This window comes from Chanodichthys erythropterus, chromosome 11, assembly GCF_024489055.1.
Source record: "Chanodichthys erythropterus isolate Z2021 chromosome 11, ASM2448905v1, whole genome shotgun sequence".
In the NCBI taxonomy this organism is placed as follows: domain Eukaryota; kingdom Metazoa; phylum Chordata; class Actinopteri; order Cypriniformes; family Xenocyprididae; genus Chanodichthys; species Chanodichthys erythropterus.
The window spans coordinates 56,954,540-56,982,061 of record NC_090231.1 but is presented as its reverse complement, the minus strand read 5'-3'; the positions used below and the strand labels follow the sequence as shown (position 1 = coordinate 56,982,061).

Here is a 27,522-nt window from a genome sequence, read left to right as displayed (position 1 = left end):
GTTCAGTTGGTGAGAGTGTGCGGCTGCTGCTGCTGGATACGAACAAGTACAAACCAAAACCTGCAATATTGGGTTTAGACTCGAGTCGCAACCATGTCTCGGGGATCCATTGAAATCCCTCTGCGGGACACAGATGAGGTTTGGACTCGTTTTGTCTCTGTGTGATGCTTTTATTGCAGCTCTGTGGACAGCTATCTTCTGCTAGCATGCTATCATCTACGCGCTTTTGATAAGTTTACATCAAATTAATTAACTAACAAAGGCGAATTACAGAAGTGCTTCCGTGAGTCTTGCGCTACACAGTCATAATTATACTATCATTATACAACGATGTAAAAATACTTTAGTTTATGCTTCTGCCAAGAAACATCATCCAAGCATATTTAAGCCTTTTCCTTTGAAGTTTGTCTGTATAATATATTTTGTGCTATTTCATTTTTACTTCTTTTTTTTTTATTTAGAACCAAGCCAAAAGTACAAAAACTGAGAAACATTGTACATATTAAACAGTTGCATAGTTTGTATTGCTGAAGTTCATCCGTGTTTACGTTCAGATATTGTTTATAAATGCATTTTAATGTACTTTTTAAATTGTTCAATCATAGGCATTTTTTATTCAATTTGACTATAATAACCCAAAATTCTAATGATTAAATCAAACATAAATACTAAAAAATATCTTAATATCACATCGACTTATTTAACAACAATCATTCTTTCTTACTATATATATATATATATATGTTATATTTTTATAATAATTTTATACATAATTATATTATTATCATATAATTGTATATTTCATTATTATTATTAATTTGTCATGCAGTGTAACATGTCTCAGGGGCATTTTTACAAAAAAACATTCCACATGAACTGATATTGTTATATAAAATATTTTTATTATCATTTTATTATTTATTGCAGCTATTTGAGCTCTACTGTACTTATTTTTAAAAGTGAACTCTTTTAAATCCCTTCTTAAAACATACTTCTATCGAAGAGCCTTCCCTGATTTTATTTGAAATACAATTTGGACTTTTATTTCACAAATCTGTGTTGTTTCACCGGCCTTCATGTTTTAACTGGTTGCAATTGTTTTAACCCTTGTGTGGTCTTCGTTTGAGGTGCACACTCAGGGTCTTTGGGGTCTCCAGAGAACCCAGGCAACAAAATGTAATTTTGTAACAAAATATATATATATATATTTAAAACTGAGTAAAATGTAATTTTGTTTTTACTCCACATTTGTGCAGTATTTCTTCTTTTTTTTTTTTTATAAAAATAAATGTAAAAATATATATATTTTTTTTAAATAGGTTTTTATACAAAAAATTATGTAAAATTCACTTTATAAAAGACCCACATTTCGAACTTTCGTTCATGGGGATAACATGGATAATTTGACATGGTTTAGTGTAAGATTTTTGCCCATCTTTTCAAAAATGCAGTTTTAAAAGAGTTAAAAAATGATCTCTTTTACCAGTAGATGGCTCCAGAGCTCCAATATGTGCTATTTGACTGACTGAAAGACATCTTTTCACAAGTATTTTTCAGTTGGATTCATATCTAAATATTATGAAATCACAATTATGACAATAAGATTACTTTGTCAAAGTTTAGCATTTTTTGTACTGAAAAACATCAATTTTTCAATATTGTTACATTATGATGAGACCCCGCTTAGAAGGACAGAATTCATCCTCAAAATCAACATTATTGAAAAACGTATTTTTTTTTTTGTACAAAAAAATGTTAAATGTAAACAAAAAGTAGTTTTTATTGTCATAATTGTGATTTCATAATATGTAGATATAAATCCAACTGAAAAATACTTGTGAAAATATGTCTTTCAGTCAGTCTAATAGCAAATAGTAGAGCTCTGCATCATCTACTGGTAAAAGTGATAATTTTTTACTTTTAAAACTGCATTTTCCAAAAGATGGCAAAAATTTTACACTAAACCATGTCAAATTATCCATGTTATCCCCATGAATGAAAGTTAGAAATGTGGGTCTTTTATAAAGTGAATTTTACATAAAAAGCTGTTTTTGTAAAAAAACCTACTCAAAATTTTATTTATTTATATAAATTTAAAAGATATGATAAATCTTCTAAAAACTGCACAAATATGAAGCAGAAACATTAATAAACAGATTAAAATTACATTTTTTTTTTTTTTTTTTTTTTTTTAAACAATTAATTTTGTTACAAAATTAAATTTTGTTGCCTAGGGACTCTGGAGACCCCAGAGACCCTGAGTGTGACTCTATTTTTTTTGTTTTACACTAACATAAAAACAAGATGATATTCAATTTTTTTTTTTTTTTAATTTGTATATCCAGAAAGTGTTAACCACTACAAAGTTTCATGTCATGTCATTCTCAGGTTATTGAGCTCGACTTCGATCAGCTTCCGGAAGGAGATGAAGTCATCAGTATCCTCAAACAGGAGCACACGCAGCTGCACATATGGATCGCTCTCGCTGTGAGTGTCAAGCTCATGTAAGGCGACTTTATTAGGGTTTCTGCTGCACAAAAACCTCACTGCTATTTCTTTCTTTTTAGTTGGAATACTACAAACAAGGCAAGACAGAAGATTTCGTCAAGTTGCTGGAGGCGGCACGCATCGATGGAAACCTGGATTACAGAGACCACGAGAAGGACCAGATGACGTGTTTGGACACACTAGCAGCTTATTATGTCCAACAGGCTCGAAAAGAGAAGAACAAGGATGCGAAGAAGGACCTCATCAACCAGTCCACTCTTCTGTACACCATGGCAGACAAGATCATCATGTACGATCAGGTAAATGAAGGCTGCATAGTCATATTGTAGCAATCACTGTTATTGTACTGTGTTTTTGTAAATGTAATGATGCTATTTCTCATTTCCACAGAACCATCTGCTGGGAAGAGCTTGCTTCTGTCTCCTGGAAGGAGATAAGATGGATCAAGCAGATGCTCAGTTCCAGTTCGTTCTTAACCAGTCAACAAACAACATCCCTGCTCTGCTGGGTAAAAGTCACATGATCATAACATGCTTTAAAAGTCAACCTGAAATCAAAATTCACCCTATTTACCAAATACAGGCTTCCCACGGACCCTTAAAATGTCTTAAATGATTTGATTTAAGATTTTAAAAAGTCTTATTTGAATTAAATAACTTGTCGTGATAGTAATAATTAAGATTTTTTAATGTACTTGAATTAAGTCTCTTCTGCTCGCCAAGGCTGCATTTATTTGATCAAAAACACAGTAAAAACAGTAATTCTGTGCAATATCATTACAATTTAAAATAGTCATGAATTTTAAGCATCATTACTCCAGTCTTCAGTGTCACATGATCCTTCAGAAATCATTCTGATATGCTGATTTGATGTTCAAGAAACATTTCTTATGCTGTTTGGGCTGTTTAATATTTTTATGGAGACCATTATACATTTTTTCAGGATTCTTTGATGAATATAAAGTTCAAAAGAACAGCATTTATTTGAACTAGAAATCTTTTGTAACATTATAAATGTTTTTACTGTCACTTTTGATGAATTTAATGCATCCTTGCTGAATAAAAGTATTATTATTTTTTATTATTATTAGTTTTTTTTTTTTTTTTAAATCTTACTTACCCCAAAGTTTTTAATCATGGTTTATACAAAAAAATATGAAGCAGCACAACTCTTTTCAACGCTAATAATAACAAATGTTTCTTGAGCATCAAATCATCATATTAGAATGATTTCTGAAGGATCATGTGACACTGAAGACTGGAGTAACGATGCTGAAAATTCAGCTTTGATCACAGGAATAAATTACATTTCAAAATATATTAAAATGGAAAACACTAAATTTTTAATCAAATACATGCAGTCTTGGTGAGCATAAGAGACTTCTTTCAAAAACATTAAAGAATTTTAATTTTTGACCGATAGTGTACATGATTTATTTTGAGATTGTTTAATAACACGTTATTAATTTTATTTGTGCAGGTCTTGAAAAGTCTAGATATCCTGTAATACATGTTCCTGGTCTTATTGTGTACAGTTCACATTAGTCACGTTATTATATAAGCGTAATATTGAAGTTAAATGTGAATGCTGTTTCATGGTTATTGATAGATGTTGTCTTGTTATGAATGATTATTTATGTTTTTGTCCTTTAACAGGTAAGGCGTGCATCTCCTTCAACAAAAAGGATTACAGGGGAGCTCTAGCCTACTACAAAAAAGCTCTTCGCACAAATCCTGGCTGTCCAGGTGAGTTGAAAATACTATTATCCTTTCCTTGAATCTTGAATACTTCCTAGATGGTGATAGTAGATCAATTTATACTAATGAAATCATCTAGTATTGAAATTAACGTCAATTAGATATTATGTTCAATGTTTGTGGAAATAAATACGGAAAAAAGATCGATTCGTAGGTTTTGAAGATTCAATATTGAATCGACCATATTTTAAAAAACGATTAATCGAAAAATCGCTTTTTTTTCCCATCCCTAGTCAAGACTGGCAGAGCTCATTTCTTTGTAATTGTCTTATTGCAGCCGAGGTGAGACTAGGCATGGGCCACTGCTTCGTCAAGCTCAACAAACTAGAGAAAGCTCGCTTGGCGTTTGGCAGAGCTCTGGAGCTCAACTCCAAATGTGTGGGAGCGCTGGTGGGTTTGGCTGTGCTGGAGCTCAACAATAAAGAGGCCGACTCCATCAAGAACGGCGTGCAGCTGCTTTCCAGAGCCTACACCATTGACCCCAGCAATCCTATGGTGCTCAATCACCTCGCCAATCACTTCTTCTTCAAAAAGGTAAAGCTAGATCCCTCATGTGATCTACCGTTTAGAATTGGAGATCTTGTACTTTATATGTACTTTGTGTTTTTCAGGACTACAGCAAAGTGCAGCATCTGGCTCTTCATGCTTTTCACAACACAGAGGTGGAGGCTATGCAAGCAGAGAGCTGCTATCAGTTAGCTCGTTCCTTCCATGTCCAGGTGAGACAGAGACTTCTTTCATTTGAGAAATGGTGTATAACCAGTATATTTCGTATATGAGAAATATAATGCATATGTTTTTATATTATAGTTTTAGTCATTTTGTTAATTGCTTTTGTTGATTTATGAAGGGTTTTAGGGTTATATAGCTTTAATTAAATTTTATTTCAATTGTAGTCATTTTAATGCTTACATTTATTTATTTCAGGCAGTTTCCAAAGCAACATTTCTAATTGTCTTTTATATTATGACGGTCATTATTTCGCACTATATATAAATATACATACAATACATACAACATGCATATATATATATAATACTGACAAACGACAGTTCTTTCTGGTTCTTGAATCTGATTGGCTGAGAGGCGTGTGATATTCGCCCAGTATCAGCTAGTGTTGTCACGATACTAAAATTTTGACTTCGATACGATACCCAACTTAAATATCACGATACTGATACTTAAACGATACTATGGCAAAAACCTAAAACAGCAGGAAAAGTAAATAAATAACATAAGACAGAACTTCTTTCTTCACCAGTGGGCAGGCTGATAATTCTGGATTTGAGCTTCATTGCCATGAAGTTAGAGTTAGTTTAATATAATTTTTAATGTTTATTATTTTCATGCTCAATAAAATTGTAAATTATTTGCTGTTTTGCTTTTTTTTTGCTTTTTTTTTAATACATGTAGGTGTTTTTGACAGTAAGATTATTGTAAAAAATTATATTACTGTAAATAATTAGAGCAATGTTATTAAAGCATAAATTGGTTTAAAATAAATATGTGAAGGGTATATACAGTTAAGTATTTTTAAATTAATTTTATTTTTGCAACCAGACACCACTTATTAAACTTAGACTCAATAATACACCTCAGGTCTGCTTGCACGAGTAATTTAAATAACACTCATTTAATGTTTGAGAGCATAAACTTAATGCTGGTATCACATTCACTAACCTGCCGCCCTTTAAATTCTTTGTCCAAATCGGGATGTTTGTCGGCAAGATGCTTTTGACTCCCTTGGTTTGCGTTATTTTGTAGCATCTTTTGCAGACGGGATTTGTGGTTTCCGTGGGCTTGCCCTGACTGTCGTCAGTGTAAGCATGTCGCTTCGTGCATCTGCTTTCTCAACAATTTGTGGACGGTCTGCAAGAGCACTTGTATTTGCAACCATACCTCTCGTTTCGTCACCATAAAAGCCGTTGCGCAGTTGAGAGGAACAAACGCACTCAATGTGCCTTAGAAGCAAGCGGCAACCTCCCCCTTTCTCTCGTGAAGCCAATACGGAAGTAACTTAAACTGCGATTCATCGACAAATCTCATCGAGTCCCATGTTAAATTGGCCAAGTTTATAGCAGAAAAAAACATGTTTACAAGTTGGTTCAAATTGTGGTTTTGGTCTATACTGCTATTTTTGCCCTTCATGACAACTCTGAGGGGGGTGAACTTATCCGTTTAAATTATATTAAGCCTTAAAGTTCTGCATAATTAAGGGCGTGGTCACTTGAGTGACAGGTAGAGTGCACTGCTGTCTGTGAGCCGTCATGTTACCTCAGCTGCCGCTGAATTTGGCATCTCAGCCGTTTTTGTGCTTTTTTTTCTCGATTATTTTATACAATTATAAAATATGGCTTGCTGCATAATATTCGAGACTGATGTGTGTCTGTGTGCATGCATGGGGAAGATCGTGGCATTGGCTGAAAGTTTTGATTGCGAGATTTACTACAATGACAATACCAGGAGGATATACAACTCTGACAGCACTGCTTGGATATTATAACTAAAACTGCTGCACTATTTTGAAAAAAAATATACTTTGGACACAGGCTCATTTGTTTGTTAGATACGATCGCTGCTCAGATTGCATCCTTTCTTGAAGAACGATGACAGAGAGCAGATCATTCATGTTTTTTTTTTTTCTTTTTTGCAATGGACATTTATATTTAACCCAAGTGCCACAGATTGGATTCATCTCGCGATCTCTATTATAAAGGTATGAAGTCCCATTTGATGTTCCATGTTGTTATTTGCACACCCAACACAAATAACTGGTGTTGGAGCATCTATATCTTAAAAAAACACCGTAAATTGACAGTAAACCTTTAGAACTTTCTGATGTTAAAACTAATCTTTATTAATAATTTAGATAGTATCTAGATAGATAACTCCTTTGCTTGCTAACGTGGTCACGTCGAGCTAGGCGGGCGTGGTTTCAGCAACCAATCACATCAGCTCAAACTACCTCCCCGCCTCTTTGCCCATTTTCAGTTATCCGGGAGTGACGTGCGGTGACGCGCAGCTAAGATGGTCACGGCCTCATTTTCGCTTCAAAAATGCTGTTCAGAAATCTATGGGTGATGTCACGGACGCTATGCTTAGAAGCAGCGCGCTGCACGCACACTGCCCCCTGCTGTCGCATTTTAGGAAATACAGCTGGCATTCAAAGTACCGGTACTAATAGCAGGGTATCACAATACCTTTCTAGTACCGGTATGCCGTGCAACAGTAGCCTACTTTACAATTTGTTTAAACACTTTCACAGATGTGAGCTCTAGGCCATCAGCGGCCGTTAAGAGCATGTGTACCCACAGAGAACAGCATCTTGGCCAGTCCTTTGGGAATTTGCTTTATTTTTAGGCTAGATTTAACTAAAATACTGTACTAGAGCGCTGCTTTTGAACGTTAGACTGAATTGTTTGCTTGTTTATTTATTTATTTAATTGTGTTAATAGTTTGCTTGTGTTAATGTCTTTTATAATGGCTTTTGTTGTTAATTTACACTACCGTTCAAAAGTTTGGGTTGGGATCGATAAGATTTTTAATGTTTTTAAAAGAAGTTTTGTCTGCTCACCAAGGCTGCATTTATTTAATTTAAAAAAAAAAAGTAAAAACGGTAATATTGTGAAATATTATTACAATTTAAAATAACTGTTTTCTATTGGAATATAATTTATTTCTGTGTTGGAAAAGCTACATTTTCAGCATCATTACTCCAGTCTTCAGTGTCACATGATCCTTCAGAAATCATTCTAATATGATGATTTGCTGCTCAATAAACATTTATGATTATTTTCGATGTTGAAAACAGTTGTGTACTTTTTTTTTTTTCAGGATTCCTTGATGAATAAAAAGCATTTATCTGAAATACAAAGCTTTTGTAGCATTATACACTACCGTTCAAAAGTCTGGGGTCAGTAAGAATTTTTATTTTTATTTTTTTGAGAAGAATTTAAAGAAATTTATTTATTTATTTTTTTTCAGCAAGGATGCATTAAATTGATCAAAAGTGACAGTAAAGACATTTAAAATGTAACAAAAGATTATATTTCAAATAAACGCTGTTCTTTTGAACTTTCTATTCATCAAAGAATCCTGAAAAAAATATAGTACACAAATATTTTGTACATCTGTACACATTGAATGTTTCTTGAGCAGCAAATCCTCATATTAGAATGATTTCTGAAGGATCATGTGACACTGAAGACTGGAGTAATGATGCTGAAAATTCAGCTTTGCCAACACAAGAATAAATTACATTTTCAAATATTTTCAAATAGAAAACAGTTATTTTAAATTGTAATAATATTTCACAATGTTTTACTGTATTTTTAATTAAATGAATGCACCCTTGGTGAGCAGACGAAACTTCTTTTAAAGACATTAAAAATCTTACGGATCCCAAACTTTTGAACGGTAGTGTAAATATTGTTCAATAAATTTTATTTTATATTAGGGCTGGATGATTATGACCTAAAATCAAAACCTCGATTACGATTAATGAACGATTTTTTTTTTTGCCCTCATAATTCACTTAAAAGGTTTGTGCTGTAAATACGCTTGATTATTAAAGGTGGGATATTTTTTCCTATTGTGTAAGTGTAATCTGACATAACAGCTCACTTTCAGCAGTTATTTTATCGATGGTTTGTAAAATTTCTTACAGATTTCCGCTTATTGTAAATCGGATAAATATAAATTAGCACAATACAAGTACGTAATGAGAGCGATTGCATGTGTGAATTAGTCATACCGTCTCTCTTATTAATTGTGAAGCTGTGGGTTGTAAATTCAAAAGAAGAAAAATATATGCCATAATATCTTTAGTGATAAATCACAGGAAAGTGTTGACAACTAGTTCCTGCTTTCCTGTCTATTCATGTGATCTTCACGTTTTGTGCAGCTACTGCATGAGCACGGTAGCTCAATATAATAATACACATACGATCGTCTAAATCGCTAAACTGACAAAACGGTAAAACACAACTGACAAGGGCTGCGTTCCAGTTCGGTTTTAGACACGCACTCGCGAACTTCCCTAAACACTTCCCCTCGGGGGAATCCCTGCCGCCATTTTGAAGTGCGTTCCACTTTGTGAAGTGGACGAGGGAAGTTTATATGGACAGACCCTCGCTCCCTCGATTTTGACAAAATCTGTACATATCTGTAAATATGTACACTTCAGGCAGCTCCATAACCCACAATACAACACGATTGTGACGTCGCCGCATATCGCGTTTACTTTACCCCACCACAAACAACTCTATGATATATTGATTATTTTTTAAACATTTAAAACACACATATATACATATAGAATTCTGTATTAAACAATTTTGTAAGGGGAAAAAATAAATAATAAATCAGCTCCATTGCGGATTCCAAGTGATCAAGGGCTTAGGACGTTCCAGTTCAGCCCATACAAAGGTTCCGCCAGAAGTGGGCACTCGTGCAACGTAAGCAATGACGTACATCCGAGTCAACGAGACCGAGTGAAGTTAGCGAGGGAAGGGCATTTAAAAACCGAACTGGAACGCAGCCCAAGTTTAGTGAAGACGCAAGGCTCGCCGCTCGCGCACCGTCTGCGTGTGATGACTCGGCGTAGGACTTCAGTGAAAGTTACATTATTTCGCCTTTAGATGGCAGCAAAGAAGTCTTCATGAGTGAGTCAGAAAAAGGAAGTGGGAAATCCCCTTAACTTTTAAAAGGACAAAGAGATCGCTTTCCTCAGTGGACATTCAAACTGATTTTTTATAATGGATATAATATTATGGACATCGACCTGAAGAATAAATGCTAAATAAATGTTATATCAGATGCAGGTAATACACTCGTTTAGTCGATCTCTTTCTCATAAAACCATAATACTCTACATAATACAATAAGCTTCAATATTAATTAATTCTTATTTATTTACACACTTGTGCCATCAAACTGCTGTAAAAACGCAATATCACACTCGGACCGAGGCCAAATATGAATCGACCAGGCCGATTATATCAACTGAAATGTCCTGTAATCTCTGAGACTAATAAACTTTCACATGTCTTTGCTTTTAGGAGGACTACGACCAAGCCTTCCAGTACTACTATCAGGCCACTCAGTTTGCATCATCTACTTTTGTACTGCCCTTCTTCGGCCTGGGCCAGATGTATGTGTATCGTAGAGACAAGGAGAATGCTGCGCAGTGCTTTGAAAAGGTCCTGAAGGCATATCCCAACAATTATGAAACCATGAAAATCCTTGGGTCACTTTATGCCACGTCGGATGACCAGGAGAAGAGAGACATTGCTAAAGTATGACATTTGATATATTCCAAAAACTGAATTACACAAATAAAAATTAATTCTCAGAGATTATAAGGCTGTTTTTTTTTTTTTACTCATAGGAACATCTGAAAAAAGTCACAGTACAATATTCCGATGATGTGGAAGCCTGGATCGAGCTCGCCCAAATTTTGGAACAAACCGACATTCAGGTAACCGTGCTGTTTCTACATGCACAGTGTTTGACTTGTGTAATGTACACCTCTCTCACTGTGCATCGTCCATCTTTCCTGCAGGGTGCTCTTTCTGCATATGGCACTGCCACTCGCATCCTTCAGGAGAAGGTCCAGGCTGATGTTCCTCCTGAGATCCTCAATAATTTGGGGGCTTTACACTTCAGATTGGGAAACCTCGGCGAGGCAAAGGTAAGGAGAAATATTTGGCTCAAATTAAAGGTGCAGTCTGTAGTTACAGCTCTTACTTGTGCTTGTGTAGGCTACTTTTATTAAACAGTCCAACATATTAGGAATAATTTTGGCTGTGTTGCTGTGTATCATGAGTAGGGGTGTCGCAATATACCAGACGATAACCGTGATATTCGAAGCATGAAATATCAATATTGTGTTAATTTAGGGTGTGACGATATACCACAATATTTAAAATGAGTAGGACGCTTATGATATCATGACACGTAAATAGTCCAGCGCCAATACCTGGTTGAGCTCTCAGGTGGCAGTATTGCACCTTAATGCTGACGCCTATCAAACAAGAAGAAGACTCAGCGCGCAGCTGTTCCGAGCGGGAGAGGCTCTGTCCACACCCGAAAAAAGGAAAAAAGCTTGACAGTATGGGAGTATCGGCTCCTTAGACATCTCAATCCGCAGGATTTGCCTAGCTAGAGTCATTGCGAAGGGTGGCAACACCACCAACCTTTTTACCCACCTCCATGTCCATCACCCTGCGGATTACGCCATTTTACAAAGAGTAAGTTGCTATTATTTTACTAGTCATGGAATGGGAAATGTTATATTAACCCGTTAACAGCGATTTTCTGTGTTCACGTATTTAAATAAAGGGTGATTATTTCAAGTACCGTGTTTTCTTTACTCATCTTTTTCAGCATGATGCAGCTATATACCCTTAAAATTCAAGATACATGGGCATTTTTTGCCCCAACAATTTTTTGTCATTATATCATATTATAAGATGTAGTTATATTACAATATCACACAAGCAAAAGTGCCTTTTTCCCCAAATCAGCACAAATGCAATGTTCCTTCAACTTATTGGAGTTACATTTTAGACACAGTATTGTTAATATTGTTTTTTTCCCCTTTTTCGCTAACGAAAATTTCAACAGCGCAGAACAGCGCCCCGTTCAACAGAAATGTTTTTGTTTTTCTGACTGAATCTGCGTTTAGAACGAATGAATCAGAGCTTCGTTCCTGAATGAATCGGTCATTTGAACAAATCTCACTCATTAAGACAGTGACTTGCTGCCACCTACTGGCAGTTTAGTTTCATATTTATGTACATTTTAATTAAAAAGTTAAAACTAGAAACATTTATTTAAATATATAATATTGAATTAAATTTATGTAGACAAATTGTAAATGCTGTGTAAATATATTAATGTCACTTCTCATTCTGTGTCACCTCTGTATTGCAAAGATGGATTTTGTTGATAACGATTTAATTTGACTGGTAATGGCCATAATGTATAGGCTACTATGCTAGTATTAATTTTTATTTCTCCAGGTCTTAAAAAGCCTTAAATTTGACTTTAAAAATGTGCAGCAACCCTGAAAGAGAAAAAATAAATAAAGTAAACCTTTAGACTGATAAACTGAACTTCATCTCCAGAGTCACTTCATGAGCATTTTTATTTTGAGAAAAACTATTGTTATATCATAAACACAGAAACTCAAAGGTCTTCATAGCAACGCATCAAAATAATAGTTCAATTTAACTTGAAGAAATTGTAACAGAAATAAATTACTTTTGTACAGTAGAATGTAGCTATGTCTCAATGTAATAGTACTAGCACTAACACTAATAAAAAATTATTAACTTTATTTTTTATGGAATAATCCATTTTTCTTCCATGTTTTAATTTTAACAGTAAACCTCTGTTGTGCAGCACTTTGTTTGACAAAAGTTTAATTTCATATGATTAAAAGATAAATTAATGTTTTATGACTTCATTGATGGGCAGAAAAATTAAAATACACAACACAGAATTTCCAAAAAAAACTAAAACTAAACTTCATAATTTTTTTTTTTTTGATTAATTAAAATTTAATTAAACCGTTAAAATGGAACCCAGAAAACTTGAAACAGAAAACATAGAATTCGGTAAAAATAAAACGGAGTTTGAGAAACAAATAAAACGTATTTCAGAGGGCCCTAAAAAAATTAATTTTTGTTAAACTGTTGTTAAATTGTACAAGATTCATGATTTAAATGAATTAGACATGCCTTTTTGATTAGCAAAATTTAATTTAACCATTAAAATGGAGATTACCTCAGAAATTACATTTGACTTGGAAATTATTGTAATAAAATGTTTTGGACAATTTGGCTGTGGAAAAAGTAGCATCAGGAATGCATTAAATAAGTCAATCACACATTTCAATTTCTTTGTAGAAATACTTCCTGGCTTCTTTGGAGAGGGCAAAAGCTGAGGGCGAGCATGATGAGCATTACTACAACGCCATCTCTGTCACAACCTCCTATAACCTGGCCAGACTCTATGAAGCCATGTGCGAGTTTCACGAGGCCGAGAAACTCTACAAGAACATCCTGAGAGAGCATCCTAACTATGTGGACTGTATGCATCATCACAGTGTTAATTATGTGTGGCTTTTTTTCAGCAAACAGTCAGTTAATTTGATTTATTTGATTTTGTAACAGGTTACTTGCGTCTTGGAGCGATGGCACGTGACAAGGGAAATTTCTACGAAGCTTCTGACTGGTTTAAAGAAGCCCTTCAGATCAATCAGGTAGATAGTTCTTGCCGACATACATGGGCCTACATATATTGTCATTCTTCTAGATCTGTATTAATCTAAATAATCAGTGCCTAATTACAAGCTGCACATGGGAAAAAAATCATTAACAGTCATCTTTCCTTGGAATTTTGCATTGTTGTAGTTTGAGATAAATTGTCTAGTATAACGTGTATTTGTATGTTTTTTTTTATTATTATTAATAATATTTATTTATATATATATATATAAATATATCCAGGGCTTGACATTAACTTTTTTGCTCTCCAGCCACTCTGGCTAGTGGTTTTCCAAAGTTACTAGCCACTCAGCATTTTCAATTTTAATCAATACCATGGGGAAAAACTGCCATATACAGGTGCTGGTCATATAATTAGAATATTGTGAAAAAGTACATTTTTTTTATTGTAAATTATTTTTAAAAATGAAACTTTCATTTATACTAGATTCCCTACATGTAAAGTAAAACATCTCAAAAGTGTATTTATTTATTTTTTTATTTTTTGTTGATTAGAGCGTACAGCTAATGAAAGTCCAAAATCCAGTATCTCAAAATATTAGAATATTTACATTTGAGTTTCATTAAATGACCATCCCTACAGTATATACTCCGGGTATCTCTTGTTCTTTGAAACCACACTAATGGGGAAGACTGCTGACATTGGTCCAGGAGACAATCACTGACACCCTCCACAAAGAGAGTAAGTCACAGAAGGTCATTACTGAATGTGGTGGCTGTTTGCATTTAATATGCTTTGATTCATCACTCTGTAAAGTTGACTGGAAGGAAGAAATTGTGTAGGCAAAGGTACACAAGCAACAGGGATGACCACAAGCTTGAGAATACTGTGAAGTAAAGCCGATTCAAACACTTGGGAGAGCTTCACAATGAGTCAAATGAAGCCAGAGTCAGCGCATCAAGAGTCACCACACTCAGACATCTTCAGGAAAAGGACTACCAAGCCACTTCTGAAACAGAAACAATGTCAGAAGCATCTTACCTGGGCTAAGGAGAAAAAGAACTGGACAGTGAACAGTGGTCGAAAGTCCTCTTTTCAGATAAAAGTAAATTTTGCCTTTCATGTTGAAATCATGGTCCCAGAGTCTGAAGGAAGACTGGAGAGGCACAGAATCCAAGCTGCTTGAAGTCTAGTGGGAAGTTTCTGAAGTCAGTAATGATTTGGGGGGTCGTGACGTCTGCTGGTGTTGGTCCATTGTGTTTTATCAAGTGCAAAGTCAATGCAGCCATCTTCCAGGAGATTTTGGAGCACTTTATGCTTCCATCTGCTGACAAGCTTTATGGAGATGCTGATTTCCTTTTCCAGCAGGACTTTAGCACCTGCCCACAGTGCAAAAACCACTTCCAAGTGGTTTGCTGACCATGATATTACTGTTTTATTGGCCAGCCAACATGAATCCTGAATCTGTGGGATATTTTCAAGAGAAAGATGAGAAACAGTCGATCCAACAATATGCAGATGATCTGAAGGCTCAATAGTGCCTCAGCAGTGCCACAGGCTGATCACTTCCATACCACACTTCACTGATGCTGTAATTTGTGCTAGGAGCAAGTCATTTGCTGTAATATGTGCTGCCGACCAAGTATTGAGTGCAAAAATGAACATACTTCAAAGAACTTGAACTTTCATGTTTTGCAGATCCATTTTTTTGATTGATCTTAGGAAATATTCTAATATTTTGAGATACTGGATTTTGGACTTTCATGAGCTGTATGTTCTAATCATCAAAATTTAAAAAAAAAAAAGTTTTACTTTACATGTAGGGAATCTAGAATATATGAAAGTTTCATTTTTAAAAATAATTTACAATAAAAAATGAACTTTTTCACTATATTCTAATTATATGATCAGCACCTGTAGTTATTTTTAAAATTATCTCATAATTTGGCAGCAGGTTTATTAGGCTGCTGTCACTTTAAGACCTGATGCACGGATCCAATATACTGATACACATGTGTTTTCTTTTTACGTTCACTTAAAACAACTGACTGTGTTTACGTGAACACTCACCAAGACCGGCATTTTGACATTATTTTGTGTGAGTTTGACTGTTTAAGTGCAATAAGCAGCGAAAAATGACTCAATTTAGTACTGAGAGGTGGCTTTATGTGCACACACTTTGGTAAAATTATGCGCAATATGTGCAGTCCCACGCCAAAATTCTTGTCCTGTAACAACAATATTCATCCGGAGCAAATGAAACTAGTAAGTGAGTGAGGGAAGGCAGGTTTGTTTGTTGACTTGCTGTTGGACAGATGAGAGAGAGAGAGAGAGAGAGAGAAAGAGCAGCTGGTATTGTGTGTCTATTCTACGGAAAATGAGTATTGGAAGACACCTAGACTTTTTGGACATTATTAGGAGCACTGAGCTTTTGGTAATTTCTTCAGATCTGTATTAATAAAATGTGTTTTGCAGGACCACCCTGATGCCTGGTCGCTGATTGGTAACCTACACTTGGCCAAACAGGAGTGGGGTCCCGGCCAGAAGAAGTTTGAACGCATCCTTAAACAGCCCTCAACTCAGAACGACACCTACTCTATGCTGGCGCTGGGAAACGTGTGGCTTCAGACGCTACACCAGCCCACTAGAGACCGAGAAAAGGTGCCTCACGTTATTCAGTTGACAAACCATCATGTGCTGTCAGAATTTGTCTGTTTTATTTATTTGCTCCTTTATTTCCCCAGGAAAAGCGACACCAGGATCGAGCTTTGGCGATCTACAAACAAGTTCTGAGGAATGATTCCAAAAATCTATATGCTGCCAACGGCATAGGTGCTTTATCTGCTTTTTAATTAGCCTTGCAAGGCCAGACTTACCAGCTTACTTGTGTTTACCCGTCATATTGCTTCAGCTTCTCCCGCTCATCGTAATTATCTTTCTTCTGTGTGACGTAGGTGCTGTGTTGGCACACAAGGGTTATTTCCGAGAGGCACGGGATGTCTTTGCCCAGGTCAGAGAGGCCACGGCGGAGATCAGTGATGTCTGGCTGAATCTTGCACACATCTATGTGGAGCAGAAGCAGTACATCAGTGCTGTGCAGATGGTGAGAGAACAAACAACCTCCTCTGAACAGGAAGGGTTTTGCTCTGGATCTGTTACTCACCGCCTGTTTTTCTCTTCAGTATGAAAACTGCTTGAAGAAATTCTACAAATATCAGAACACAGAGGTGCTGCTGTATCTGGCTCGAGCGCTCTTCAAATGTGGCAAGCTGCAGGAGTGCAAACAGACTCTTCTCAGGGTGGGAAAATCTTAATGCAACTTGACATTTCTTTTCTTTACTGCAGGCTGGATTTTATGGAAGCCCGTTTCCGCCACTAAAAAAAAAAAAAAAGATGAATTGCTAAAGTCGCAATCCAACGATAGCCGTGCTGCCGTGAAGTCTGAAGCTGTTGGTGTATAAAATGTGCCACTTCAGCTTTGTCTGATTTATTGCGCCTCCGCCACAGCTGATTCTTCTTATTATTATGATTATTATTATATTGTTGTTATTGTGTAAAATTCATTAGTGTATCCATTCCGTTAAAAACAACTTTTATTGTCCAAATACCTCGACTGTAATTTGCAGAATTGCATGATTCTACCCTTGAGTTGCAAAGTTAATGAAACATGATAGGTACAGGTTGTTTTAGTATTAAGCCCACTAGATGGCAGTAAAAGCTGTTTTTTCTCCTTGAAACGCTGTGTACAAGGTTACCGTGGAAACATTCTATATGCATATTCCTCCGTATGTCCGGAGACTAATCTTTATGTGTCTCCTCCAGTAAAATCAATATTTCTTTATTGGTAAATCGGCGCTAAAAATAATCCTTTATGATGTCCTCTATTTTATGTATAATAATAACAAAGCAGCAATCCTGATGGTCAGTCGCAATGAAAGGAAGCGCAAGCAAAGTAAGAACTGTGAGAAATAACGTTTCACAGTAGTGAGAAAAAGTCAGAATTCTGAGATATAAAGTCGCAATTGCGAGTTATAAAGTCAGAATTATGAGATATAATCACGCAATTGCGACTTTATATCTCGCTATTACGACTTTGTCTCGCAATTCTGACTTTATATCTCGCAATTCTGACTTTATATCTCGCAATTCTGACTTTATATCTCGCAATTCTGACTTTATATCTCGCAATTCTGACTTTATATCTCGCAATTCTGACTTTATATCTCGCAATTCTGACTTTATATCTCGCTATTGCGACTTTATATCTCGCAATTCTGACTTTATATCTCGCTATTGCGACTTTATGTCTCGCAATTCTGACTTTATGTCTCGCAATTCTGACTTTATATCTCGCAATTCTGACTTTATATCTCGCAATTCTGACTTTATATCTCGCAATTCTGACTTTATATCTCGCAATTCTGACTTTATATCTCGCTATTGCGACTTTATATCTCGCAATTCTGACTTTATATCTCGCTATTGCGACTTTATATCTCGCAATTCTGACTTTATATCTCGCTATTGCGACTTTATATCTCGCAATTCTGACTTTATATCTCGCAATTGCTACTATATCTCAGAATTCTGACTTTATATCTCGCTATTGCGACTATATCTCGCAATTCTGACTTTATATCTCGCAATTGCGACTTTATATCTCAGAATTCTGACTTTATATCTCACAATTCTGACTTTATATCTCGCTATTGCGACTTTATATCTCGCAATTCTGACTTTATATCTCGCTATTCTGACTTTATATCTCGCTATTCTGACTTTATATCTCGCTATTCTGACTTTATATCTCGCAATTCTGACTTTATATCTCGCAATTCTGACTTTATATCTCGCTATTGCGACTTTATATCTCGCAATTCTGACTTTATATCTCGCAATTCTGACTTTATATCTCGCTATTGCGACTTTATATCTCGCAATTCTGACTTTATATCTCGCTATTCTGACTTTATATCTCGCTATTCTGACTTTATATCTCGCTATTGCGACTTTATATCTCGCAATTCTGACTTTATATCTCGCTATTGCGACTATATCTCGCAATTCTGACTTTATATCTCGCAATTGCGACTTTATATCTCAGAATTCTGACTTTATATCTCACAATTCTGACTTTATATCTCGCTATTGCGACTTTATATCTCGCAATTCTGACTTTATATCTCGCAATTCTGACTTTATATCTCGCAATTCTGACTTTATATCTCGCAATTCTGACTTTATATCTCGCAATTCTGACTTTATATCTCGCAATTCTGACTTTATATCTCGCTATTGCGACTTTATGTCTCGCAATTCTGACTTTATGTCTCGCAATTCTGACTTTATGTCTCGCAATTCTGACTTTATGTCTCGCAATTCTGACTTTATGTCTCGCAATTCTGACTTTATATCTCGCAATTCTGACTTTATATCTCGCAATTCTGACTTTATATCTCGCTATTGCGACTTTATGTCTCGCAATTCTGACTTTATGTCTCGCAATTCTGACTTTATATCTCGCAATTCTGACTTTATATCTCGCAATTCTGACTTTATATCTCGCTATTGCGACTTTATATCTCGCTATTCTGACTTTATATCTCGCAATTCTGACTTTATATCTCGCAATTCTGACTTTATATCTCGCTATTGCGACTTTATATCTCGCTATTGCGACTTTATATCTCGCAATTCTGACTTTATATCTCGCAATTCTGACTTTATATCTCGCTATTCTGACTTTATATCTCGCTATTCTGACTTTATATCTCGCTATTGCGACTTTATATCTCGCAATTCTGACTTTATATCTCGCTATTGCGACTTTATATCTCGCAATTCTGACTTTATATCTCGCAATTCTGACTTTATATCTCGCAATTCTGACTTTATATCTCGCAATTCTGACTTTATATCTCGCTATTGCGACTTTATATCTCGCAATTCTGACTTTATATCTCGCTATTGCGACTTTATATCTCGCAATTCTGACTTTATATCTCGCAATTGCTACTATATCTCAGAATTCTGACTTTATATCTCGCTATTCTGACTTTATATCTCGCTATTCTGACTTTATATCTCGCTATTCTGACTTTATATCTCGCTATTCTGACTTTATATCTCGCAATTCTGACTTTATATCTCGCAATTCTGACTTTATATCTCGCTATTGCGACTTTATATCTCGCTATTGCGACTTTATATCTCGCAATTCTGACTTTATATCTCGCAATTCTGACTTTATATCTCGCTATTCTGACTTTATATCTCGCAATTGCGACTTTATATCTCAGAATTCTGACTTTATATCTCGCAATTCTGACTTTATATCTCGCTATTGCGACTTTATATCTCGCAATTCTGACTTTATATCTCGCTATTCTGACTTTATATCTCGCTATTCTGACTTTATATCTCGCTATTCTGACTTTATATCTCGCTATTCTGACTTTATATCTCGCTATTGCGACTTTATATCTCGCAATTCTGACTTTATATCTCGCTATTGCGACTATATCTCGCAATTCTGACTTTATATCTCGCAATTGCGACTTTATATCTCAGAATTCTGACTTTATATCTCACAATTCTGACTTTACATCTCGCTATTGCGACTTTATATCTCGCAATTCTGACTTTATATCTCGCAATTGCGACTATATCTCAGAATTCTGACTTTATATCTCGCAATTGCGACTTTATATCTCAGAATTCTGACTTTATATCTCGCAATTCTGACTTTATATCTCGCTATTGCGACTTTATATCTCGCAATTCTGACTTTATATCTCGCAATTCTGACTTTATATCTCGCTATTCTGACTTTATATCTCGCTATTCTGACTTTATATCTCGCTATTGCGACTTTATATCTCGCAATTCTGACTTTATATCTCGCAATTCTGACTTTATATCTCGCAATTGCGACTATATCTCAGAATTCTGACTTTATATCTCGCTATTGCGACTTTATATCTCAGAATTCTGACTTTATATCTCAGAATTCTGACTTTATATCTCGCTATTGCGACTTTATATCTCAGAATTCTGACTTTATATCTCGCTATTGCAACTTTATATCTCACAATTCTGACTTTATCACGCAATTCTGACTTTATCACGCAATTCTGACTTTTTATCACGCAATTGCGACTTTATATCACGCAATTGCGACTTTATATCTCAGAATTCTGACTTTATATCTCGCTATTCTGACTTTATATCTCGCAATTCTGACTTTATATCTCGCTATTGCGACTTTATATCTCGCTATTGCGACTTTATATCTCGCAATTCTGACTTTATATCTCGCAATTGCGACTATATCTCAGAATTCTGACTTTATATCTCGCTATTCTGACTTTATATCTCGCAATTCTGACTTTATATCTCGCTATTGCGACTTTATATCTCGCTATTGCGACTTTATATCTCGCTATTGCGACTTTATATCTCGCTATTGCGACTTTATATCTCGCTATTGCGACTTTATATCTCGCTATTGCGACTTTATATCTCGCTATTGCGACTTTATATCTCGCTATTGCGACTTTATATCTCGCTATTGCGACTTTATGTCTCGCAATTCTGACTTTATATCTCGCAATTCTGACTTTATATCTCGCAATTCTGACTTTATATCTCGCAATTCTGACTTTATATCTCGCAATTCTGACTTTATATCTCGCTATTGCGACTTTATATCTCGCTATTGCGACTTTATATCTCGCTATTGCGACTTTATATCTCGCAATTCTGACTTTATATCTCGCAATTGCGACTATATCTCAGAATTCTGACTTTATATCTCGCTATTCTGACTTTATATCTCGCTATTCTGACTTTATATCTCGCTATTCTGACTTTATATCTCGCTATTGCGACTTTATATCTCGCTATTGCGACTTTATATCTCGCAATTCTGACTTTATATCTCGCAATTGCGACTATATCTCAGAATTCTGACTTTATATCTCGCAATTCTGACTTTATATCTCGCTATTGCGACTTTATATCTCGCTATTGCGACTTTATATCTCGCTATTGCGACTTTATGTCTCGCAATTCTGACTTTATATCTCGCAATTCTGACTTTATATCTCGCAATTCTGACTTTATATCTCGCAATTCTGACTTTATATCTCGCAATTCTGACTTTATATCTCGCAATTCTGACTTTATATCTCGCAATTCTGACTTTATATCTCGCAATTCTGACTTTATATCTCGCAATTCTGACTTTATATCTCGCAATTCTGACTTTATATCTCAGAATTCTGACTTTATATCTCGCTATTGCAACTTTATATCTCGCAATTCTGACTTTATATCTCGCAATTCTGACTTTATATCTCAGAATTCTGACTTTATATCTCGCTATTGCAACTTTATATCTCGCAATTCTGACTTTTTATCACGCAATTGCAAGTTAAAAAGTCAGAATTCTGAGATAAAAAGTCGCAATTCATCTTTTTTTTTTTTTGTGGCGGAAACGGGCTTCCATAGGATTTCACTAGTTTATGAAAAGCAAATAATTTTTTATTAATCGTCCTAATTGTAAATGTTTTTCCGGTTCTTTGATTCCCAGGCTCGGCATGTGGCTCCCAGTGACACTGTGCTGATGTTCAATGTGGCGCTGGTGCTGCAGAGGTTGGCCACGCTGGTGCTGAAGGACGAGAAGAGTAATCTGAAGGCTGTGTTGAGCGCGGTGAAGGAGCTGGAGCTGGCTCACAGGTACGTGAACTCCATGACCTCCGTGACCTCCAGCCTGAGGCTCTCGTGTGCTGCTTTCATAACTCTGTTATTGTTCTCACAGGTACTTCAGCTACCTCAGTAAGGCTGGAGACAAAATGAGATTTGACCTTGCGCTGGCCGCGAGCGAAGCCAGGTACGGTTGCTCTTCCTGATATGTGACTTTTCTTCTGAAAGTTTCCTCTTACAGCATGACGCAGACAAACGTGATCCGACGGCTCCCGAAAACTTAATGATAGCAACATCCCAGCCAGTCTGAAATTGTTTGTTTATATATATACACACACACACACACACACACACACACACACACACACACACACACACACACACACACACTGTTCGTTCATTCCTTCAATTACTTCCTTCCTTCATTCCATAATCCATCCATCATTTGCTTGTCTGTTCCTTCCTTCCATCCTTCCTTCATCCATCATTCATTTGTTCATTCTTTCATCCTTCCCTCCATCCTTTGTTCGTCTGTTCCTTCCATCCATCATCCATCTTTTGTTCCTTCCTTTCTTCCTTCATCCATCATTCATTCTGTTCTTTTCATCCATCCATCCATTCTTTTTTCATTCACTTCTTCCGTCCTTCCGTCCGTCCGTCCATCCGTCCATCCATCCTTAGTTTGTTCCTTCCTTTCTTTCTTCCTTCATCCATCATTGATTTCTGTTCTTTTCATCCATCCATCCTTTATTCGTTCATTCTTTCCTTCAATAAATCCATCCTTTGTTTGTTTGTTTGTTCCTTCCATCCATTCTTCTTTCCATCATCCATTTTTTGTTTGTTCCCTCCTTCCAATCATCCATCCTTTGTTTGTTTTTTCCTTCCTTCATTAATTTCTGTTCTTTTCATCCATCCATCCTTTATTAGTTCTGTGCATCCATCCATCCATCCTTTGATCATTCATTCCATCCATCCCTTCCTTCTTTCCATCATCATTTATTCTTTTGCTTGTCCGTTCCTTACTTCCATCCATCATCCATCCTTTGTTTGTTTCTTCCATACTTTCTTCCTACCTTCAGCCTTCCATCCATCCATCTTTCCATTATCCATCTTTTATTTGCTCCCTCTTTCCACTCATCCATCCTTTGTTTATTCCTTCCTTCATCCATCATTCATTTCTGTTCTTTTCATCCATCCCTTATTAGTTCTGTCCATCCATTCTTCCTTCCTTCTATCCATCCATTCATCCATCCTGTGATCATTCCTTCCTTCCTTCCTTCCTTCCTTCATTCATTCATTCATTCATTCGTTTGCTTGTTCTTTCCATACTTCCTCCTTTACATCCATCATTGTTCATTCCTTCCATACTACCTCTCCTTAATCCATCCTTGGTTCCTTCCTTCCTTCCTTTGTTCATTTGTTCCTTCCATCCATCCTTTGTTTGTTTGTTCGTCCTTCCATATTTTTTATTTCGGCATTCCTTCCATTCATCCATCATCAACGTTTGTTATTCATTCCATGCTTCATTCTTTCCTTTCTTCCATCCATCATCCTTCCTTCCTTCCTTCCTTCCTTCCTTCCTTCCTTCCTTCCTTCCTTCCTTCCTTCCTTCCTTCCTTCCTTCCTTCCTTCCTTCCTTCCTTCCTTCCTACCTACCTACCTACCTACCTACCTACCTACCTACCTACCTACCTACCTACCTACCTACCATTCTTCATTGCTTTCTTTATTTGTTCTTTCTGTCTTTCTTGGAACAGAAAGTCTTTTGAATGACTTGAGGGAATAAATGATGACAGAATCTTCAGCGATCTGATCAGTATAAATGTATTTTCTCTCTCAGGCAGTGCTCTGATTTGCTAAGCCAGGCTCAATACCATGTGGCCCGAGCTCGTAAACAAGATGAGGAGGAGAAGGAGCACCGTGCCAAACAGGAGCAGGAGAGAGACCAACTGCGGCAGCAAATGCTGAAAGAACAGGAGGAGAGGAAGAACAGAGAGGCTGAAGAGCAGAAGAAACTTCTTGAGCAGAGAGCCCAGTATGTGGAGAAGACCAAGAACCTGCTCAACTTCTCAGAGGGAATGAAAGAAGCAGCAAAGGAGAAGAGGAAAGGAGGCAGTGGACGGGTGAGCTTTGTTTTGGGGATCTGGGAATTTTAAAAATGCAAGACATTGTTTTTCTATGTTCATTTTCTTTTTTCATTAGCGCAAAAAAGGCGATTTTGATGACTTTGTTAACGATGACTCTGATGAAGACCTACCAATGAAGAAGAAGAAGAAGAAGAAAGTTGGGAGCGGCAGTGAAGTTGAGGATGCAGGGGAAGACGGAGAGAAGAAACCCCGGAAGAAGAGGAGGAGGTAAACATTAATGAGATCGACAGAATTCATAGAGCGTTCATGTGGTGGAATGCAAAATATGATCTAGTGTTGAACTTGTAATTGCACTTTTTTTTTGCATGTAATTGAATAGTTTAATTATGAATCAAACATTTGTTAGTTATAATTTATGTATTATAAAGTATATAATAGAATGTTGAACCCTAGTGTTTGTAGTTAAAAACAGACTCAAGCAGGGTCAGGTTGAGTTTTAGTGTTTCTCTTGTTGCTTCCTCAGACCAGCTGGTTCAGATGAAGAAGAAGGAAGCTCAAGACCTAAAAAGCAGCGCAAACCCAGAGAGCGCAAGAGGATTGAGAAGGTACCGATGCTCTGCGTTTAATATGCAAGCTTTACCTGGATGTAGAGATTTAGATCTCATTGCATTTTTCTTTTTTTTCCAAGTCCAAGCCAGAGCGCATGCCGCCATCTCTTAAAGGGAAGATCAAGTCCAAGGCCATCATTTCATCCTCCGATTCATCGTCCGACGAGGATGGCCTGAAAATAGCAGAAGACAGGTGAGCGATGGTCACTTGAGTTTGCATGAACTGAAAATTCACACCATCTGTGTTGTAAATGAATGTTATTGATCTTATTGTGAATGATTGATCCATGCATGTTTCATTTTTTATTTACCTGTTGTGAATTTAAATGGTTGTAATTAGAGATGCACAGATATATCGGCCAATAATCGGTATCGGACGATATATCCTGTCAATCAAAAGAGGGCAGGAAAATGCACTGCATTTGGGCTTTGTGTAAAGAAAATGCTAAGAAACCAGTTTGATGTTCAATATTAATAGTAATTATATGAATTAACATTCTGAAAGTTAAGAAATATTAATTTAATCTTCAGAATTTAGTTAATGTGTGTCAATATTAATGTTTGTTTATAACTGATACCAGTTACTCTGAAACAAGTTGATAAAATGGAGAGAAATACAGTTTTTATTTGCATTTCTTTTCCAAAATATAATAATTAAAAAATATGATTAATTATAATGAACTTTTCATTAATTTAAAAAAAGGTATGAAAGGCAGAACCCCCAAACTACCGGTATCGTTATCGGTATTGGCAGATATCACTCTGAATAATCTGCTATCGGTATCAGTGGACAAATTTAGTATCTGTGCATGTCTAGTTTTAATTAGAGCGGCACAATTAATCGTTAAACGATCCCAGTCTCGATTCAAACACCCAAGCGATCTCATTCATAAATGACAGTGATTCACCTGAGTCTATTGAACAGTTTGTTCACCCAAAAACAAAAATTGTCATTAATTACTCACCCTCATGTCGTTCCACACCTGCAAGACTTTTGTTCATCTTCGGAACACAAATGAAGATCATTTTGATGAAATCTAAGAGATTTCTGTCCCTCCATTGACAGCCTATGCAAATAAAAATGATGCTTCAAAAAGAGATCAGAAAGCTAATTCATAAGTTTAATGGTTTATTCAGTCACACTTAGTGAGTAAAAGCCTACATTAAATCTGTTAATCATATAAAGTGATTGTGATCTCTTTAGAAATGTCAAAATTCATATTTAGAAGATAAGCTTTCAAAACTTAGTCTCTCACTTCCGCCAAAAACGGATCAATTACATTATAAATAGACCCTTACATTATAAATAGATGCTGAAGCTGCGTCTAAAATCAGTCACTGGTTCCCACATTTACTGTTTTGTATATGGTGAGTGGCACATTGTGCACTATATAGAGAACAGGGAACGATTAAGACAATGCTTTCCATTGGGGTGAATGAAGTCTGGTTTCACGTTAGTGTCACGTGAACCGCCGCAGCTCTGGTCCAGAAGCACGATAGCACAGAGCGGATCGTATGCGTGAGGCGTGAGTCGGTGCAGACCACAAAACGTACCGGACCCATTTGAATTCTGCAAAGACTGCTGTATTTTAAAGTGATATGGAGGAGATGAGGAAACTGAGGCTTTACGGAGTTCAACAGCTCTAATCGAGCTGTGATATAAATGAAACGCTATTGGCTATTTAAAAAAAGGGGAGGAGCTGTTAGAAATAACGTTGCAAAATCACAGCGACTGTGTCACAATATTTAAAAAAAAAAAAGTTGTTACTTCAGTTTTATCGCATCTTGAAGTTTATTTATTTCCTAACATTGTTGATTTTATGTCCAGAAACCCCAGGCACAGCGGATCGGGTTCAGATGACGACGACAACAACGAAGGCCACAGGAAACGCATCGCTTCTGACAGCGATTCCAACGAGGAGCGGAACCAATCAGGCAGTGAGGCCGGCAGCCCCCAGCGCTCCGGAAATTCGGACGAGGATGAGTCTGGCAGCGATCGGCCGGTGAAGAGGAGGAGACCGCAGCAGCAGCAATCTGATTCTGATCAGTCGGACAACGAGAGCAAAAAGAGCCGCTCCGAAGGGTCTGACGATGAATCCCAGGCTGGATCTCCGGCCGCTGCGTCAGATCGCGGCTCAGAGAACGAGGGCTCTCCGCAGAGGTCCGACAACGACTCTGAGCCTGAGGGGTCCAACAATGAAGCCTCCAATAGAGGATCTGATGATGACAGTGACTGAATTTAATGACCGTGCGGTCTGTTGGGAAAAAGAAAAGCCTTTTGTTCTTGTAATGTTCAGATCATAGCCTACGTAGTTATGTCATCCAGAATAATGTTTCTCTGATTTTAGTTTTTTTCTTTGTTTTTTCAAAAAAATGAGAACGTGTTTTCTGTTCAGTCTTTTGAGTAAGAAATGTTCAAAACCTCTTTAACAGACATTTTGAGGAGCATTACAGCAAATATTGTGCTCTCTGGTCTGAAGGGACAATCACACGCTGTGATTCAGAGTTGTGTACAATATGAAATACCTTTTTGAATAAAAAGTATTTTGAAAAATAGTATTTTGTAGTTTAAATATTTATTTTTTATTATTGACTTTTCTTCAATCTTTGAAATTCATATTA

At 36.3% G+C, this 27,522-nt stretch overlaps 1 protein-coding gene across 1 annotated transcript; it reads left to right on the top strand.

Annotated features, from left to right (window-relative positions):
* On the top strand, positions 1 to 27,409 carry ctr9 (CTR9 homolog, Paf1/RNA polymerase II complex component). Its single transcript, XM_067400178.1, has 23 exons — positions 1 to 138; positions 2,389 to 2,487; positions 2,568 to 2,807; positions 2,899 to 3,016; positions 4,164 to 4,253; positions 4,543 to 4,799; positions 4,877 to 4,984; positions 10,325 to 10,561; positions 10,654 to 10,743; positions 10,828 to 10,956; positions 13,178 to 13,361; positions 13,445 to 13,533; positions 15,975 to 16,160; positions 16,244 to 16,331; positions 16,454 to 16,602; positions 16,682 to 16,798; positions 22,093 to 22,238; positions 22,321 to 22,392; positions 24,046 to 24,328; positions 24,408 to 24,559; positions 24,816 to 24,897; positions 24,981 to 25,093; positions 26,729 to 27,409. Exons 1-23 carry the CDS (start codon positions 94 to 96, stop codon positions 27,135 to 27,137), a joined length of 3,483 nt encoding a protein of 1,160 aa, XP_067256279.1. The 5' UTR covers positions 1 to 93; the 3' UTR covers positions 27,138 to 27,409.
* Positions 27,410 to 27,522: the final 113 nt, after the last annotated feature.

Bases quoted from the DNA above. Each gene is read 5' to 3' on its own strand.
- ctr9 (XM_067400178.1), top strand. From the start codon at position 94: ATGTCTCGGGGATCCATTGAAATCCCTCTGCGGGACACAGATGAG. The intron at 2,488-2,567 runs GTGAGTGTCAAG...CTTTCTTTTTAG, and splicing joins ACATATGGATCGCTCTCGCT to TTGGAATACTACAAACAAGG. The intron at 10,744-10,827 runs GTAACCGTGCTG...TCTTTCCTGCAG, and splicing joins TGGAACAAACCGACATTCAG to GGTGCTCTTTCTGCATATGG.